Raw genomic sequence first — 19,186 nt, 5'->3', positions numbered from 1 at the left:
ACTTATATAATGTTAGAACATTTGAACTGTGAAGTAGTCAATATGTAAAACTAAAATATAGTGTCTTATGTTGCAGTAAAGAAGCATGTTTTAACTTGGTTTCTTGGTGCCCCTTCTCTCCCATTCATCTTATTTTATTCTTAAGTTTTATTCAGTACTAGCCGTACCCGACGCCCATTGCTACGCCAACAAAAAAATACATCATTATACTGATTTTCATGACAATCGGTTGAACAGGGCAGAAGTTGCTACTCTGCAGTGCCACCTGGTGGCGAGTGGCTTCAATGAGCATATTATGCACCTTCTCCGTGGAAAAATACATATATATAGCCATTTTCATAATAATCGGTCCAGGTATCAAGTGAAGCCGTGACTATACTCAAATTTTGTACTTACGCAGTTTGCAAGATCAATCAATCGCTAAAAATATCAAATAGAAAATCCCCCGTTGCATGAAAAGCCATAAAACAATAAAGAAAGAATTTATTTGTTCAAACTCAAGAAAAATGGCAACAGCTAACTTCGTTCCTTATCAATGAGATCTTTCACGCGAATTAATTTCTGCAGCCGATAATTTTATTTGTATTTATCCAATGGATTGTGACTTAAATTGGAATAAAAAAGGAACTATCGATTGGATTTTTTTCGAACTGGTCTAAAAACATTCCCAGTACCAAAAATAACAAACGGTGAAAGTTTCAGCCAAATCTGCCGGGTAGTTTTTGAGTTCATGGATGACATACATACAAACATTCATTTTTATATATATAGATTATACATCTTTTCTTCTATTAAAAAAAAACACATACTCAATATTAGCGATCTGAGTGCTTTATTTATGCTTGTTTACATACCACATAAATTAGGCCAGCTTGCACTATGTTGAATTAGGAATAGATTACTCTGTGCTTGTTGATCTTGTCTGTGGAAATCTTGCCATGCAAAACCTCATTAACAATCACATACAGTTCACCCACGAAAAAAATGTTAATTAAAAAAAAAAAATCTAAGTAAGGTTACCAGTGAAAATATTCTGCTTGTTGTCAGTTGTATCCTGCTTGGTGAGTTTATTACCTGTGCAAGAAAAATGGGTAAGTACTATTTACTCTTGTATTACTCTGCTGCATGATTTAAAGTTACCTCTGAAGGTGCTAGATCAGACGCTTGTCTTCTGGACTGGATAAAAGAGAAAAAATAATAGTTTGAAAAACTAAAAAACACGCTTTCGTAGCAAAATGAACTAAAAAGTGAAAAATAATCTTTGGATGATAATAGTTGACCAATCACTTAATTTTAATGTAATACAGAAAACTGTGGGGTGCTGTCTATTTACATTTTTGCATGGACAACAAATGAGAGAAATTCAAGACAACTGATAAGAAGCCCCCCACGCTTTTTTGTATTACATTAAAATTAAGTGATTGGTCAACTACTATCCTCCAAAGATTAATTTTCACTTTTTAGTTCATTTTGCTACGAAAGCGTTAAACTATTATTTTATTTTCTTCTTTTTAGTTTAACTTGTTTTACGAAAAAATATTCATTTCAACATTGTTCAAAATCTTTTATACTCATGAAATTTGCCCAAAAAAAGCGACTAAAGGTCTCAGGTGGCATTCGAAACGTGGTCTCTCGAACTCCAAAAAGAGTAACAGTATTCTTCAAAGTGTAATAACCGAGCTCTAAAAACATTCAACTTCACTGATAAATTGCCTGTGGAGTAACTGTCTAATCCACTAATCCATCTCAGTCATCAATGTATGTGTGCGGAAATCATATCTACATTACTTTGAAAATTTGAGATACATTTGAATAAAAGTTTTGTTCAACAATGGTCTAATCAGCAATGAATCTCCAATTGAAGGCTCACAGAAATTTTGGCATGAAATTAGTTAAAAACAATTATATTTCATGTTCTAATTACCTTGGAACATTGGAGCAAATTTTGTCTGATGCAGAAAAATTAAAGATTTTTGTAGATTATTTTAAATAATTTTTGCGAGCATTTTTTAATGTATCTTTTTCGATTTTTCCTTTTTCACATTGTTGGACTTATGCCAAAATATTGATTGAAATTGGAGGAAACTAACAAATAAAACAGTTAATTCATTAATTTGATTATAGAATATTTCATTGTCATTGGGTCTGAGGTCGCGTGACAAATTTCAAAAGAATTCGATAGCAGGAAGTGGGGGAAATTTGAGCTGCAAGATTCCGTTACAAGATAAATACATACATACATACATGTGAAGCTAATAAAAGCGTGTTAAAAAACAGAGCATGCCGTATATAATTGGTAAAATTACATGTAGTGGTAGGCACCAGGGACCATGGCGTATAGTGCATGATTTAAAGTTTTAAACTATATCATAATGTAAATCAATGTTCTGTTAATGGAATTCCGGAATTAATCAGTAAAAAAATAAATAAATAAAAAATACAGAAATTCTGAAGCTAAGTTCAGAAAAGTTTTACCTTTGCTTTACGTTAATTTAATGATCCAATAGGCACAGCTTTCTCCCATTATAATAAGCCACAGTAAAGATTAAAGCACACCTTTTTAATCTCATAGAATAGTTAAATCACATTCCAAGAAATGGTGTATAAAAAAGACAGAAGTAATAATTTTATATACACATTGCTTCAAAAATACATATTTACATGATTGATTAACACGATACATCAACAAAATTGCAAAAGAGATACTCTATAACACTAAGTGTCCTCTTCTGAAATACTTGGGGAACACTACATATAAAAAGAAAATTACAACTATATTTAGTAGGATTAGATTAAAATATAAAAGTATATGAAATAAGAAAAAGTTCAAAGGTCAAATAATATTTGTTAATATCAATAGAAAATTTAATCATAACTGCTTAGAGCATAAGTAAAGTTCAGAATTTTGAGTAAATCTATCAATTAAAAAAATTTAACAGACTTACTAAACTTACTTCACTCATCTAAACACACCCTTGTGCAAATTAATTGAAACGAACTCGAAAAATTGATAAAACTAAGAAGAAATAGTATTTTGTTTAAATTTATATAAAATCAAAAGTTTTTAGTGCATAATATGATGTCCAGGAATTCTTACTAACATTTGGACATGATTTGACATGGAATCCACCCTTTTTTACAATCATTTAAAATTTTTTGGTCCTTGTCCCAAACATGAATTAGAGCAGTTTTTGGCTTCTCCATAGTTGAACAGTTTGTATGCAATCGACGATTCTTGCATATATCCCAAGGATTTTCAATTGGCTTGATATCAGGCAAGTTCTTAGACCATTCCAATGTCTCAATATGGTTCTCAGGCATGAATTTCTAGATCATTTTGGAAGACTGGAAGCAATCTAAATCCTGCTGGAAAATAACTGTTCCATTTGGGTTTTTTTTTTCAACTCTGGTAAAACCTTTTTTTCAGAATGGTAATATATTGCCCAGAACGCATCATACCCTAAACAGGCTGCAAAGAACCAACCCCATCATAACCAAAACATATTCTTTTGAGAGCGTTTTACAAATTGGTTCATGTTCTTTCACGTGGAGATCTCTGCACTTGTTGAGTTCTTTGGTCTTGGACAGTGAAATTACTTTTGTTGCTAAATAGTAATTTCCTCCAGTATTCAGCAGTCCAATTCTTCTATTTTGACTCCCAAAAGTATTGCTTTTTCTTCATCAGAAGCTGTTTCTTAATCGGCCAACAGGCTTCAAATGGCGCCTCCGAACAGTCGATGGGCTAATATTTATTCAATCAATTTAACTGACATTTGTTTCTAAAATAATTTCTATATTTTTGAATATCTGCTCTTGAAGCATGGGAAATGTTAAGAAATTTTCAATGATTCATTTCCAAGCTTGACTGAAAGACACTACTATTTTTTTTTTTACTACAGTGGAAAGTTTCAACTTTTGCAAGAACAAAAGTCGTATGAAGTAAAACATAAATTAACCTATCAAGCTTTGGGCCGTTTTAAAATCATTCCATTTTACACAAAAATACATTGATAAAATTGAGAGCATACAATTAGATTATGCATCAAAAAGTTATAATAAACTAGGGGGGCCTGCCCCTGTGCCATTTGCTCGCCAAAAAGTCATCAAGCATTAAAATCATCAATTTTCACCTGCGGTGGATGACAATTCATGATTTTACACAAAAGTACAGGACTCAGAAAAATTTGCAAAATTTTGAGTTTAAGCACAACATTATGAAATCTTTACTACAGTAGAACCTCTCAATAAGGGACACTAAGGGGGCCAGACAACTTGTCCCTTAAATAGAGGTGTCCCTTCTTCGGAGGTAGATGAATTCATGCATGCTGTGTACTTAACTCACAATAATTTCATTATGAACGCAAACTAATAGCATTTAAGATTAAATACTGAAAATGTATCATATAAGTTGAATAAAATTCTGAATTACTCAAACTGGGAAAAAAAATTAAAATTCTATCAAACATTTTGTTGCAACAAAGTATTGTAACTGATTTTCATTAATTGCCATTTTTAATTAATCCATTACGTTTTTTTTTTTTATCATGTATTTTGAAATGCAAAAGACGATGTAATCACATTTCAAGTTTTCTATAGCAAGCTTGTCAAGGCGGCACATTATCTATCGAGGTGATCCCATATAAAGAAGTTGATGAAAGAGAAAAGCATGAATGTTAGTCTCAGTAAAAATTTTAGAATACATATTTGCTTATTTGCATATTTATGTAAAGACAAACTTTTACCGGCTAGTTTTTGGACAAAAAGTAAAACTTGAATTCCAATAATTTTGATATTTGTAATGCATTTATGCATACTACTTTTTTGTTATTTTTCTCTGTGACTGTCCCTTAAATAGAGTGTCCTTAATGAGAGGTAAATACATCGAGGTGCCTATTCAAAGGGACTGGGACCAGAAAAAGTGTCCCTTAAATAGAGGTGTCCCTTAAAGGAGGTACTACTGTATAATACTTAAAACATAAATAAAGGTAGCATGCAAAGAGCTCCATATTACTTAAATTAGCAGTAAAATGGTACTATGAGCAATTTTAAAAGTGCTAGTTTAGAAATCTAAAAATTTTAAACATATAAACTTCAATTGTGAAAGCTTATACAGCAGGTATATTATGCATCTATTAGACATTATTTGCTAATCTTAGTAGTCATAAGAAATTGATACATACCAGGTACTCTACAAAACAGCATTGAGAACCTTCCACTTTTATCATATATTGCATGCACAAAAACCCTCTGTCATCAGTACGTATTGAAACTTTTTGAGATTGTATGAGAGCTCGCAGAGAACGTTTTATGAGAAGTATCTGGTACCTATTATTTAAAAGCATCAACAATATACTAATAGTTAAACTTTTGCTCAGAGCTTTGCATTATTAAAAAACAAAATACCATATATACTTGAGAAATTTTGCATAAAAAAGGAGGTTGAAAGTTTGGGGGTTGACTTATACGAGGGGCAGAAATTCCGAACATTTTTCCCCAGCAGTTCTTGGAAAAAACACCCAAAAACAAGAACAATTTCCCGATTTTAGTCCAATCCTTTTGAGTAGAAGTTATAGGAGTAAATATTTGCACATTCTGCTATAATTTTATTTGGTCTGACTGTGAAATAAAAACTAAATGATTACAGCAAATTTCCGACAACGCGAAAATTGCAGGCATTGCCATTTTCCCCGATAATCGCGAATCATTGCTCATTTTTTAAAATATAATGTATAATATGGCTACAGCACAGAATTTTATTGATCTTTATTCAAAATAAAAGCAACAAGTAACAAAAATTGTAACAACAAAATCAAATTCTTTACGAAAATCGCAATCACAAAAGTGAACCATTTTTGTGCAAAAGAATAATAATTGGATGTTTTTTTAACATAAATAGTTTATTGCATTTCATTTTCCTCTGTTTTACAATGTTTATTGTTAAAATTAGCGGCAAAACATTCCTAATTTTTTCTGAAAGTATGGGCTCGACTTATACGTTGGTTTTCGATTTCTTCCCGATTTTCCTCCTAAAAGTACGGGGGGGGGGGGGGCGTCGACTTAAACGCGAGTATATACGTACACAAGCAAATGTTGGGAGGAGAAAAACTTGAAAAGCATACCTGTTTCGGAGTGTGGTGGTACATTCGAATGATTCAATCATATCTGAATCTTTTGTAAAATTGATCTGAAATTAAAAACATTAGTTCATTATATACCACTTCAATATTTGAAAAACTTATACAATTTTAAACACATGAAAACTAAATTTAGTTAGCCATTTAAAACAGATGAAATCTCTTGCAAAAAATCTTTTCTTGCATACTTTATCGCTCTTCAAATAAAATTCATACATACACAGACTTTTTTATACAAATATTTAATGTTATAGCAACATTTTCTTTTTCATATCGTGTATTAAAACTCACACTATGCTGTAGTCAAGTATTTTAATTAGGACAATCAATGCTAAAATTTGAATGAAGTAATTTTTAGTTAAAATGAGGAAAAGTTTCCCTTCACGGCTGTATTTTTAGATCAACTAAAAATGCATCTGGATGCTTAATGATTCTATACATCTTTTGCAGACAATGAAAAAAAATTTTTTTTCAATTACACGTTACATTATAAAAAAGTTGATTTATACCTATGTCGCCATTACTAATTTACAAAAGGGTGTACCTGTAGTTGCAAACTAATTATGAACTCAGTGGTCACTCTTTAATTGTCACACAGTTTCAGTTTTTTGGAACATTGATTAGGGTGAATTCCAGGAAAAAGGCGACATGACACTTTTAAAACTTAATATTCTGTCACTTGAAATATACCATTCTCTTCAGAAATAAACGAACTTCTTGAATCTTAACCTGTTTTTCCCAAATAGTTTGATGACTTCCAGAAAATCAAGGGCAAATCAAGTTTTCTCTTTGTGTTTTTACAAAGCAAAAAAAAAAAAATCTCTTTTTTTTTTTGTTACATACTCTAATTTCAATAAACTTGTTATCAGCATGTAATATTTAGGTTAACTTTTATCTTTTGAATGTCTAGTTAAACTTTTTGATAAATAATTTAAAAATTCTTTTTATTCAACTATGAAATAGGTTCACTACTAAGGTGACAATATGATGTCTTTCCATTACCAAAATACTACATCTCAGTTAGTTCACGAAGAACCTATTAGGTATAGAAACTAATGTTTTTTTATGCAAAGCAGAATTATGCTCCTCGTCAAGGAGGCATAGTTATAATTTTAATGGATAATTAATCTATATAGTTTTTAATGGTAACGGAAGGACAAAGAAATACAGTAACGGAAGGACATTTAACTCTTAGCTGATACAGGGTAAAATTTTAGAATGCTAGTATAAAACAACTATTGTTTAAAGTTAGTAGTCACATTTAAAACATATATAAGTAATATTTGTACAAAAATTATGTGCTTTTGTTTAAAAAAAAAACTTTTATGAAATTTATTTTTAAAAACGTTTCGTGATTTTATTTCTTCTATTGTATGTGATGAAAATCTCTCTTGTGAAAACTACACTTAAAAACTCCTAAGCATGTGAAAATCATTTTTCATCATTTGTAATATGACAAGCCAATTCAAGCAGAAACATGTGCTTAAAAACTTGAAATTTATATTGGCACAGTACAATATTGAAACTGCTTTCAGATTTGTTGCCAAAAGTCACAGGAAAGGACTGTTGAGAGCAATGATTTAACCGTTAAACGCACTGCCAAGAGATCAGTAAATTCACAGATCAACTTTGAAAAAGATTTAGAAAAAAGGATCCAAAAAGATCCATTCCTCATCCTGACACACAAAATATGCACTATTTGAATCCTGTAACAAGTTATGTTATTAAATATAGTAAATACTTCAACAAATCGAACAAGATTTCACTTCAAAGTCAACAGACTCTCAGTTATAAATAAGGTTAAAAATAAAGATACTGCTGAATCAAAAACACCAAACATGAATATGCCAAAGGATTCATTAACGTTTGGACAAGTTTTGTTAGTTGGATGGAAGGAAAAGAAATTAACAAAGAGCAAGGTTGGACAGGTACTTCATATAGAAGATGAAGGAATAGAAATAACTTGTTTGAGAATGCATAATAATGTGGGAATGATCTTTGCATTCCCTGAGAAAAAAAAGAAAAAATGTTCTATGAATTATGATAAAATTATTGAATATTTAAAGAATTCAGAAATGTAACAGATGGCTCAGGCGTTAGATATCATTGTTTCAGACTGCTGTATTAGCTGAATAAATGTTTGTAAGTTGAAATTTTCCAAGTTATTTATTTTTATACTTCTTGTCCTTCCGTTACTGTCCTTACGTTACCCTTAACAAATACATAATTTATATGCTTAAAATAATTATTCTTTTTTTTTAAACTAGAGGTGGAATTGTAATGACTGAACACTCCTGTATGTGCTCTAATTTTTATAGAATTTTCCCTTTTATAGTTCAGCTGAACTTTTAGGGAGAACATGATAGCGTGAAAATCAAGTCGCAAAAATGTCCTTCCGTTATCATTTTTTAAATTTGATTTTAAAAAAAAGTTACCAACAAAAAATTCTCAGCTTTGGGTTTTTTAGCAACTTACTATGATGTGTATAAAAGTATATGCATCAGTTTTTGAAGAAATATGTACTTTGATACGCTCACAGACAGAAATGCATCAATTTTTTTGTAAAACTGTCCTTCCCTTACCGCTGGAATTCACCTTAGACAAAGGGTAGAAGCATTGTATGGGTCCCTTTTTTTGGTATAGCATGCATCAATTGTAAATAATAGTGAATCGAATCATAATTGAATCTTTCATTTCAAAAACTGGTCAAACGATATAAAATTTCGAAAAAGCAACTTCTACCTTCGTATTCAAATTCTTCTATTGGGATTAAAACGTTTTAAACTAAAAGGGATACATATTTAGGTATATTTCTTTCAATAAGCAATGTTGCAATCATCATTGAATAATTTAATATGGTGATTGATGTTTTTCAAAAATTAGCAATTTTGTCGCCTGACTAGTTTTTGAAATTAATAATTCAATTAAAGACTTACATGTATGGTGGCGAGGGTTCCTTTAGTAGTGAGTTGAAAGTAAGGTTCTTCAGGCGACAACAAAATTTCTAAAAATTCACTATTCATGTCTAAATCAGCCCAAGCTTCTTTCAAAATTTCTGACTAGATAAACAATAAAAAACTGAATTTGAATGATATATTCTGAAAGATACATGCAAGAATAATCAGCAATATCATCAAAATAAGTCAGTATGCAAATATTTTATGTATTCTTCTGACTCAAAATTTTTTTTTCATATGAAAAAATTGGAGCATGTCCAAATTAAATTTGGAAAGGTTCATTAAATGGCTAAATTTAGTTAGGTATGGTAGATTTTACCATCGATCGCAACAAGTGGATATATTCAACAGCAATAAGATAGTAATGGAAAAAATATAAGAGGAGGGGTGGTGGGGAGTTCACCACTGTCAGATAGCGCAACAGAAAACACAAATGTGTGGATTTCTTTTGTAGGTATATGAAGAAATACTGTTCTTAGAAGAAAGAATCACCATTGCTTCCTGGGAACGGGGTATAAAACATATGAAGGGGTGCTTCAGCTGTACCAATAAAAATTGGAAAACAGCTACCAACAAGAGCCAATATCAAGCTAACTGTGAACATAATTCACACAAACCAGTAGCGTGGAAGATGAAAAATGTTCTAGATCACCAACAACCTTTGACGATACTGGTTTGTGTGACTTTGTTCACAAGTAGCGAGATATTGGCTCTTGTTGGCGGCTGTTTTCCGTATTTCCACTGTACAGATCCGAATCTGTACAGATTCACCTGTTTTACCACCCAGCTTCCAGGAAACGATGTGTATTCTTTCTTCTAAGAGCAGTATTTCCTCAAATACCTGTAAAATAAATTAATATATTAGCATTTACTTTGAAATGAATCCTTACTTTTGGAACACTCTGTACTCAAAAAACATAGTTTAACATTACAAAGACAGAGATGACCTGCATGACCCCTTGGGGAAGTTTACTGTTCAATAAAATGAAAAATAATTACCTGAAAATAACGAAACTTTCCGACTTTTCCTAATATGAGCAAATTTGAGTGCATATTTAATCATTTAGTAATTATTAACCTCATAGCAGGGAAGAAATATTGAACCTTATACCTAGAAATATGGGGCGAGCCACCGTGATCTCTTAGGTAATATACAATAAAAAAGGGAAATTTTTCATTTGTTCTACTTGTTGTAGGTCAAAATGGTGCTATTCATTATAGTTTCACCTTTACCTTCTTACTTTTGCAGTTGGATGGAATTCCAAAAGCAAAATACTGCAGACTGCTCACCGGTCAAAATGTGGGCATCGCTCTTCGAAAGAAAAACTACCACTTTACATTTTGATGTTTAGAGATAACATTACTGAAATTATTATGCATTCAGTTTTTATTTAATCATTGGAGAAAATGCATGTCGACTCAAGTAGAAATATATAAAGAATTCTCTGAAAAATCAGGAAGGGGCCCCTTCAGCCCTTCTAGGTGTAAGGCAATTTTCAGTCTGTCTAGTGTTAAGAAAGTAGCAGAGCAATTATTAAAAATCTAATAACATGATGAGATTGTATGCAGTTTAGAGACCTAATTTATAAAATTAGTTTCTCAAAAAGCCATTACATGAATAGACAGGAAAGAGGGACTGAAAAACACATAAACTGAAATTTATTTGAAATCTCAATAAAGAAGCATGTATCATAAGCACAAATAATATGAAGCCTTTTTAAAAATTTCATGCATACCTGCATAATTACTTTGTTTACAACTTTGGAAGGAGTAAATTCAAAGTCTAATATGTCATCTGGTTCCATTGTTTGTAACTTGCAGTCTGTTAAAGCGCCATTTTCTTCTAACCTACCATTAAGGAGCAAAACATATACAAATATTGTAAAGTGATATTGGTAGAAATAAAAGCAATTGACAATCTATCTTGGTTATACTTAGGTCATGGAAATAAGAGCACAAGTTATTATTTACAGGGTTCAGTCATTAGTCAGGCAGAAAATGTTATTGATCTGGGTGCCTCAATAAATTAGGACTTCAAAGTTTAGTCAACAGTGCAGCAGTGTAGGTACAAAGCCCACAAAATTCTTGGGTTTATCAGCTAATCTATTTCAAACAAATCTAAGAAGGTTCCTCTGCCTTTTTTATATAGAAGTTTGGTAAGACCTCATTTGGTGCATGCTGTTCAGTTTTGGTCTCCTTACCTGATATTTCTTTATTTGAAAGGGTTCAAAGAAGGGTAACTAGACTAGTAAGGGGACTTTTAGATTTAGATTATGATACCAGACTTAAAAGTTTTAATATGTATAGTTTGGAACAAAAGAGAATCAGAGGGGACATGATTCAGTAGTTTTAATTTATCAAAATGAAAGATGTTAATAGTTAACGGGTTAAATATTTGCACAGAAAGCAGAACGAGCAGGGCTTGGATTACTGAATAGGCCAACTAGGCTGTGGCCAAGGGCCCCCAAATGGCTAAAACTGTTTTAGCTAATAGCTAAAATTGTGAGGTTTAACTGCAAAAGGGCTCCAAAAAGCCTTTGGCTAGGGCCCAAAAATATCTTAATTTGTCTCTGAGGAGGAGGGGTTATTGTTTTAAGCTTTTCAAACCTCAGGCTACTCTGGAAATCTAAAAAGGAATAGACAAAGCAACCTGTGGGATATTCAAGGGAGAAGGGAATTTAGAAATATATCCCCACCAGAAACAAAGAAATTCTCTTTTAGCAGAACTGAGGAGTTGGAGTCGGATTGATTTAGAGGTAAAGGAGTCGGAGTTGTTAGAAAACATGTCGACTCCCGGCTCTGATCTTTTTTTCGTCAATTTTCACTAACTCTCCTTGCATTTTTTAAGAAACTGACTACCAGTTCGTTCGATCACGTGTATAAAGGTCTACTAATAAGAAAATAACTGCCATTGGCAACAAGCTGGCTTGATTGTTTATCAAACTTTCTGTAGCCGCCCTCTAGTTTGCTTGTTTTATAACTTTCTTTAACTAATAGCAACTGTCCTCAAATGGTTTTGTTGTCTAACATTTTCAAGTAGTCACTTTCAAATAAAAATAGTAATGTATTTTTACTTTCTTCTATATCTAATATATAGAAGAAAGTATTGGATTAGTGCAAATTTTCGAATTTCGAATTTTGACGAATTCGAAGGTTTTGAAATGTGCTGAGTCCATTTCGACTATTTTTGGACAATGTCTGTCTGTCTGTGTGTGTGTATGTGTGTCACTTCTGTGTGTGGCCAGTTTTTTGTGGCCGCTCTACAGCAAAAACTACCGCATGAAATTGAACGAAATTTGGTACACATATGTGCCCCTATGTGAACTTGTGCCCATTGGTTTTTGGCGCGAATTCCTCCAAGGGGGGTGGAGCAATGGGACGTTTTTTGAGTTACGCATGCTTGCTATTCCTCAGGAAGTAACTGGCGGAATCAAACAAAATTTGGTCCATATGTTGCCCCTAACAGGAGCAGGTGCTGATTCAATTTTGGTGTCAATAGCTCAAACGGGGGTTGAGTTATAGAACGTTTTTTGTCGTCAATTGTGACTGCTGTATCTCAAGAAATAACGAACGGAATCAAACAAAAATTTTTTGACAAGTAGCCCTTAGTGGGTATAAGAGTTGATTTTATTTTGGTGTCAACAGCTAAAAAGGGGGTAGTGCAATCGCCCGTTCTTTTTTTCCATTGTGAGTGCCCTATCTCAAGAAGTAATGCTACGTTCTGGTTGAAATTTGGAATATATGTGAATCCATACGTAAACAGGCTTTGGTTCAATTTTGACTCCAATCGTTCCAAGAGGGGTTGATTTTTTTTTTTTTTTTTTTGCGAATAAAAATAGTTTTATTAATGCAACAATAAGAAAGATAAATCGTAATAGATTGTCGTCTGCATATTTCTCGTGATTTTAATTGTATGAAAATGATCGGAAATATTATCTCAATGATTTAAAATTTTTAACTGTTGCCATCTTATGTTTGTTAATAAATAAAATATTTGTAATTAATTCAAGTAAGGCTTTTAAAGTAACTTTCAATTTTCGCTCTTTTTTTTGTTTTTACAATAATTCAGACATTGGGATGGTCGTCAAGTTTTTGCATATGTAATTTTGTTTTTGTTAGGAATATTGCTTCCTCGTCAAGCATGGGGAGGGATCAGAAAAAGGAAAAATATAGAAGAAAGTTTCGTGATGGCCACAACATACTAGTTTACTTCGATCTCAGTTATAAAATAGTAAATAGAATGTATCTCTTGAGCAAGTTGGGGCCCATAGCTTGGGTGAAAACTTCTGAAGGTGTTTGGCAAATTCAAAGGAATTTTAGCGCGAAAGTAGGAATCCAAAAGATCCGATAAAAATTTTCTATAAGCTTGGTGCTCACTAGAAAGTATGAAACAAAACAAGTATATAATTTTTTGGTTACAACACTCAATAATTGCAATTAATCTTAAAACCTTCATATTAAGGTTAATTCTAAAGCAAGTAATACATTTTAAATTAAAAATTGAGCAAAGAAAAAAATATAGGTATAGTAAAAGCTAATCGTACAAAGCTGTATACTGCCACATTTCATGTAAAATTTGCTCCAGATGTGCATATACCTGGCCTCTCCCTGCAATCTATTGCCCTGTTTTAGTTGAAATTTGATAGATGAAATATAATTTAAGATTTATTGTGGAAATTTTTCTAAGTTAACGTATTTAGATTCTTTATAAACTCTGAAATTAACTTGGGGTGACACTCATCAAAGGGATGTCCACCAGGGTGGACCGTCCCATCCCAAGAAAGTTTTTTGACCTAGCAAAAAAGCTCTCTCAAGATACAGCTTTCAATTGAAAACAAATAATTTGATCAACATCTATTTGTTAAACATTAAAAGGGAAGCAAATTAATCCTTTTCAATTAAAAAAAAGTTATTTTTAAGTAATCTCATGCTTTAAAAATCGCAACTATTGGAAAATTTGCTTTTCAAATGGAATTTCCAACTTTGTATGCATGTTAGGTTTACAATAAAATACAGCGCCAAAATTTCACAATAAGGAATTAATATTTAAATTTCTGCTTAGGTGTTTTTCCCCCTTCACTTGAGGAGGAAAATTAAAATAAATAAATGAATAAATAAATAAACTGGAGTAGGAGTTGGAGTCGGAAGTTTCAAAATCCAGGAGTCGGAGTCGGCCATTTTTTCCTTCCAATTTCGCAGTTCTGCTTTTTAGACCACAGAAAACAGCTAGAATTAGCCTTATCCCCCCACCCTCAAAAAAATAAAACACATCCCCCTCCGAAATTTTACCCTGGCTATATCAATGAAAGCAATCTGAAAACAAAAATGTCAATGATTAAAACTACCTTAGAAATAATTTTAAAATAGAAATAAAAGCATATAAAATAATAGATTGTAATATTCTTACAGTAAAACTAAAGGTGATCCATAACCTCCATAACAAATTTTTACAGTGGTGATAAAATTTGGATTGTTCTTATTTCCAAACACATTTAAACACTCCTAAAAAAAATGAAAATGAATGTTTAACAAATACACTAGGGAGAAAAAATTTCAACAAAATAAGTAAAAAAAACTTGCACCAAATACTTACTAATAAGACACTTAAATTAACTTTAAAAACCACAGTTTGCTCTTTTATCACATATTCATGAAACAATGATGCTTGTATGTAAACATTGCCTTGCACAGATTTTGTATCTTCAACAGTCACTTTAAGGCCATCTGACGTTGCACATACAGTAGCAACCTAAAAAATTACATGGGTAATGAGTAATCTATTTCATTACTTCAAAAGTTTAAAGAGAAAAACTATCAGCTCACTTGAAAACCATTCTATATTTTTCAATATAAAGGGTACATATACATCATCATTGATGGATTTACCAGGATACAAATGTCACTACTAAAAGGGACACCATGAGTTTAAAGACCCCAAAACCTAAGGATCTAAAGTGACGCATGAAAAAATGTTGCTGTTAATAAAGCAACTGCAAAAGTCAAAAATGCATTGTGACATGACCTCAAATATGTGAATATGCCACTGTAAATCATCATCAAGTCACCAAACATTGAAACTAATAACCTCTAAAAAAGAAAAAGAACAGATTTTTAAAAATATACTCGGCACTTTTCATAATGCACTCAAAAGGACAAAATAACTTTGCTGGGTCAGAAACAACAGTTTAAGTATTAGAGTAGTTTTCAATTCTTCCAAGAAAATGACACCAACGAAGAAAAGTGCGGCTTCTTAAGTCATTTTAAACCAAAATTTCTCATTAAGAAATATATGCATATTTCAACATTCAAATTTATGATTGAAAGCTGGATAATAATAAGAAATTCTTTATGTGACTTGAGCCTCACTTTTCCTCGTTTGTAGTGTCATTTTCTTGGAGTAAATTGAAAACTACAGGAATACTTAAATTGTCGTTACTAACCCAGTAAAGTTATTCTGTCCCTTTGAGTGCATTATGAAAAGTGTGTAGTATTTTTTTTAAAAAAATCTGTTATTTTATTCTTTGAAATGTAAATGTATTTTAGAAATAGTATAATGTTACCATCATGAAACTTGACCTTATTTTTTCATATAAATGCTCAAAAGAAAAAAAACTTATATATGTGCCTAAAATTTTAAGCAATTGGTGCTAAAATTAATCTTTGTAATTCTGAAATTTATTTGTGTGCTAATTTAATTAAAACCATTTACATATAATATACTCTCGATATCATGAAGTCGAAGGGATGGTAAAAAAATTCGAGATATCAAGTTTTTGCGATAAAAGGTCATAATCATAATAAAATAACATTCTAAAAATTAATCACAACAGTTAGAAATAAGTGGAAACATGTAATGAAAGTTGAAAAAAAGTCTTAATACAATAACAGAAATTTTAATTTTTGAAATGAGCCAAAAGTAATCGAGAAAAAAGAATGTTCTAGTGAAGCAGCAAAATGTAGTGATTTACCACGACTAAACTTATCAAAGATTTGGTTTACCAAAGTTGCAGAACGGTTTCAGACGAATTTTGAGCTCTCTGGAGCAAAAGAAGTTGGACAGGGATTGCACCATTCCATGTCTCTATAGAGATTTTCCGTTCATTTCCCCTTTTTACGGAGGTGGAAATAGGGTCAAAAGGTCCAACGAAATGTCGCCAGAAGGGAGCGAAAGTTTTAGGTAGGTTTTTTGGGCTTCTTTTGAGTTGAATTCTGACACCCTCCGGCTTTAGAATGAAAATGCCGGTAGATAAGCTTCTCTGAATAATTCCTAACACCTGAGAGAAATAATGAAGGGTGTGAATAATTTTTGGAAACACTCCTCGAGTTGCTTCAAGTAATAAACTGCGGTTTTTTTTTTTGAAAAAAATATGTTTGACTTTGAAAAATATTCGATATAACAAGGTTTTGATTTAAAATTTTTGAATATTAGAATGTAAAATAATGTTAGATAAATATGATCATCAAAAATCAAGGGGAAAAATAATTTTTTGTCACATTAAGGTTTTTGAGATATCGAGAGTATACTGTATTAAAGATTTCCCAAACTAATTAATGTTTCACAACATACAAGTTACTCGTGATAAAGATCCTATGTCTCTTTACTTAGCAGCGTTATCTATTATTGGCATAGATGAGGATAAAAACCATACAAGAACAATGATAATATATAAATTGATTTAGAGAAGTCTTCATGAAAATTTTCATTATGATTATTATTAATATTACTGTTGTAAAGCAATGAATTTTGGAGCATGGGTTTTATGTTTAATCATTTAATGGAGAAAAAAGTGAAATTTACTGTTTTCCATCCTAACGGAAATAATAATTTTATTTTAGAATTTAGTTTTTTAACGTTAAGTTGAACCTTACGATTAAACAAATCATTTTTTTAGTGAAATCCCGAAGTCTCTAAGTTGTTTATTTGCTGAGACAAAAGCAAAAGCAAGCCTCATAATTTTGTGACAAACATGCTAAGTATAGTGAAAAATTTAGATCTAAGAACAGAATCATGATAATTTTTGTTTAAAGAGAAACCAAATTGAAAAACCAAGAACACTATGAAATTAGGCATCTTTGTACGTTATTCAATTGTGTTTTCCCTATAAAACACATTGAACACTCTTTGCCCCCTGCCCTAGAATTTTTTTAAATGAGAGGTCTAATCATAGGCAGAATTCTGCTTAGGTTCACAAAAAGGACCCTTCCTTCACAAAAGTCGTGATTGCCAAGAAAAAAAGACTCACAGAGTTATTAATACCTACTTTATGCACAGTGACAGCACTAGCCATGTACAAACTGAGGGACAACACAGGACCCCCTGGCAACTTCTAAAAATACAAGGCTATTGCCACTGCTGTATACAAGGGCCCTGCAAGGACTTGAGTCACCACTGCACAGAGCCGTGTCCAAGGGGAGGGTTTTAGGGGTTAAACCCCTCTCATTGAAAAAAAAAAGTACGTCAAATGAAGAAAACGATCGACTTAAATTAACTTTAATGTGAAAGCCTGCGTTTAACGTTCCCCCCCCCCCCCCCTTCTCTCTGAAGTTCTTCTGTAATTTTAACTCTGTAATTCTGTATTTTTTTCCATCTAATTCAACTCAGTTGGACCTAAACGCTTGCATTTCTTTCTCTTATAACTTAAAAAATTTTGCATAACATTCAAATGTCCAATAATTTACAACTGTTAAAGATTTGCCGACTGAAGTAATAGTTTGGAAAAACTGTGGTGGTAGAACCGTTCAATTATCCACCAATACAAAGCATTAATATTGCTTATTGTAAGGAGGTAATGATGAATTTGGCATATGTTGCAGCTATGAAGATGTATTAGTGATTGTGTTTAGTAATGACATTTGCATCTACAATACGCTCGTTGTAAGCATTATTTCAGAACATAAAATCTGATATGCATTCTCTTACGTAAAAAGAATTTATGGAGAGTTTTTAATACTTGTTGCAATAAACCGCATAGTTAACAGATTTAATTAAAAAGAAACAAACAAGGTTTGATAAAAGTGAACCTGTAAAATGAAGGAATACTTTGGTCACTTGAGCAGCCAGAATTCTTCTTCTAGGGGAAGAATAGGGGGGTACAGCAGTATTTACAGGTGCATAAACGACATACTGGGATCGATAATTTGTAGTAAAACTACAGGTTGTGAGGGATTGAATTCGCCCCCCCCCCCCCCAGGTAAGATTAAAACCCCTCCCTTTATGAAAATCTGGACACGGGCCTGCCACTGCATTTGCATAAAAGCAATCTGCATAAGTCTGTAAATCTCATTATTACACTACTTTATAATACTTTCATACTGAACGAACATTTCGTCTGTATTTTCTTCTGACACTATAAAGAAGTTTACTAAAACTTCATCGCTATTTCACAAAAAATATTCAAGAGTTATCTGCACAGTGTTGGTCTTGCTCAAAAGATACATGACTATTACTTGTGCCACTGAGCAATCGACAAAAAAGAAAAGAAAATTTGCACCTAGAAGAATTTTTAGCACATAACATTCCTAATTGTATGGATTTTCTTGAATAAGAAGTTTTTGAACCACATGAAAAATTTTAAATAAGTCAAGACTAATTTTCCATAGAGTTTATAACTACAAAAAAGTATGGTGATGGCTTTAGGTATATTCAATACATTCTTTATCTGATCTATCGTTCCGTAAAATAACGAATAATGTAAAGAAAATTGCATTGGGATGATTATACTACCCAGCCTATGATGAATGAAACTAAAGAAGTATTACTTACGTCTCTGAAATGAATTGCTTTTAAAAGCAAGGATAAGTTTCGTGTATTATCAACAGAAGCTTCTAATACATACTGACTTTCGTCGTTATTAACAGATGCCTGACTATGTAAATATGTCATCATACTATCGAAACATAAACAAAGCTCGCGCCAAACAAGTTTTGAATATGCATGAACATCGTAGCAGACGATGCTTCCTCTCCACTTGAGGTAGCATATATATGTTAAGGAATCAATTAAAATCCCCCTCACACACTAATCAATAAGTTTTAGCCTTTTATACCGATAGTTCGACAATAACTATGACACTACAAATCTGTCGAAATTTTCTA

The 19,186-nt window shown here is 32.0% G+C and overlaps 1 protein-coding gene across 1 annotated transcript; it reads right to left on the bottom strand.

Moving 5' to 3' along the window:
- Positions 1–2,613: 2,613 nt before the first annotated feature.
- LOC129234425 (cell cycle checkpoint protein RAD1-like) lies at positions 2,614–18,974 on the bottom strand. Its single transcript, XM_054868424.1, has 8 exons — positions 18,855–18,974; positions 14,685–14,840; positions 14,499–14,593; positions 10,828–10,939; positions 9,071–9,193; positions 6,120–6,184; positions 5,181–5,325; positions 2,614–2,748 (listed from the first exon to the last, which is right to left on the bottom strand). The coding sequence occupies exons 1-8, from the start codon at positions 18,972–18,974 to the stop codon at positions 2,716–2,718; spliced, it is 849 nt and encodes a 282-aa protein (XP_054724399.1). The 3' UTR covers positions 2,614–2,715.
- Between the last annotated feature and the right edge of the window lie 212 nt (positions 18,975–19,186).

This window comes from Uloborus diversus, chromosome 1 (genome assembly GCF_026930045.1).
Source record: "Uloborus diversus isolate 005 chromosome 1, Udiv.v.3.1, whole genome shotgun sequence".
Lineage (NCBI taxonomy): Eukaryota > Metazoa > Arthropoda > Arachnida > Araneae > Uloboridae > Uloborus > Uloborus diversus.
The sequence above is the reverse complement of the archived record's forward strand: the minus strand, read 5'-3'. Positions and strand labels throughout refer to the sequence as shown.

Coding starts and splice junctions, on each gene's coding strand:
- LOC129234425 (XM_054868424.1), bottom strand. CDS start 18,974: ATGACATATTTACATAGTCAGGCATCTGTTAATAACGACGAAAGTCAG. Junction 14,594..14,684: donor TTAATTTAAGTGTCTTATTA/GTAAGTATTTGG, acceptor CATTTTTTTTAG/GAGTGTTTAAATGTGTTTGG. Junction 2,749..5,180: donor GCTGTTTTGTAGAGTACCTG/GTATGTATCAAT, acceptor TTTTATATGTAG/TGTTCCCCAAGTATTTCAGA.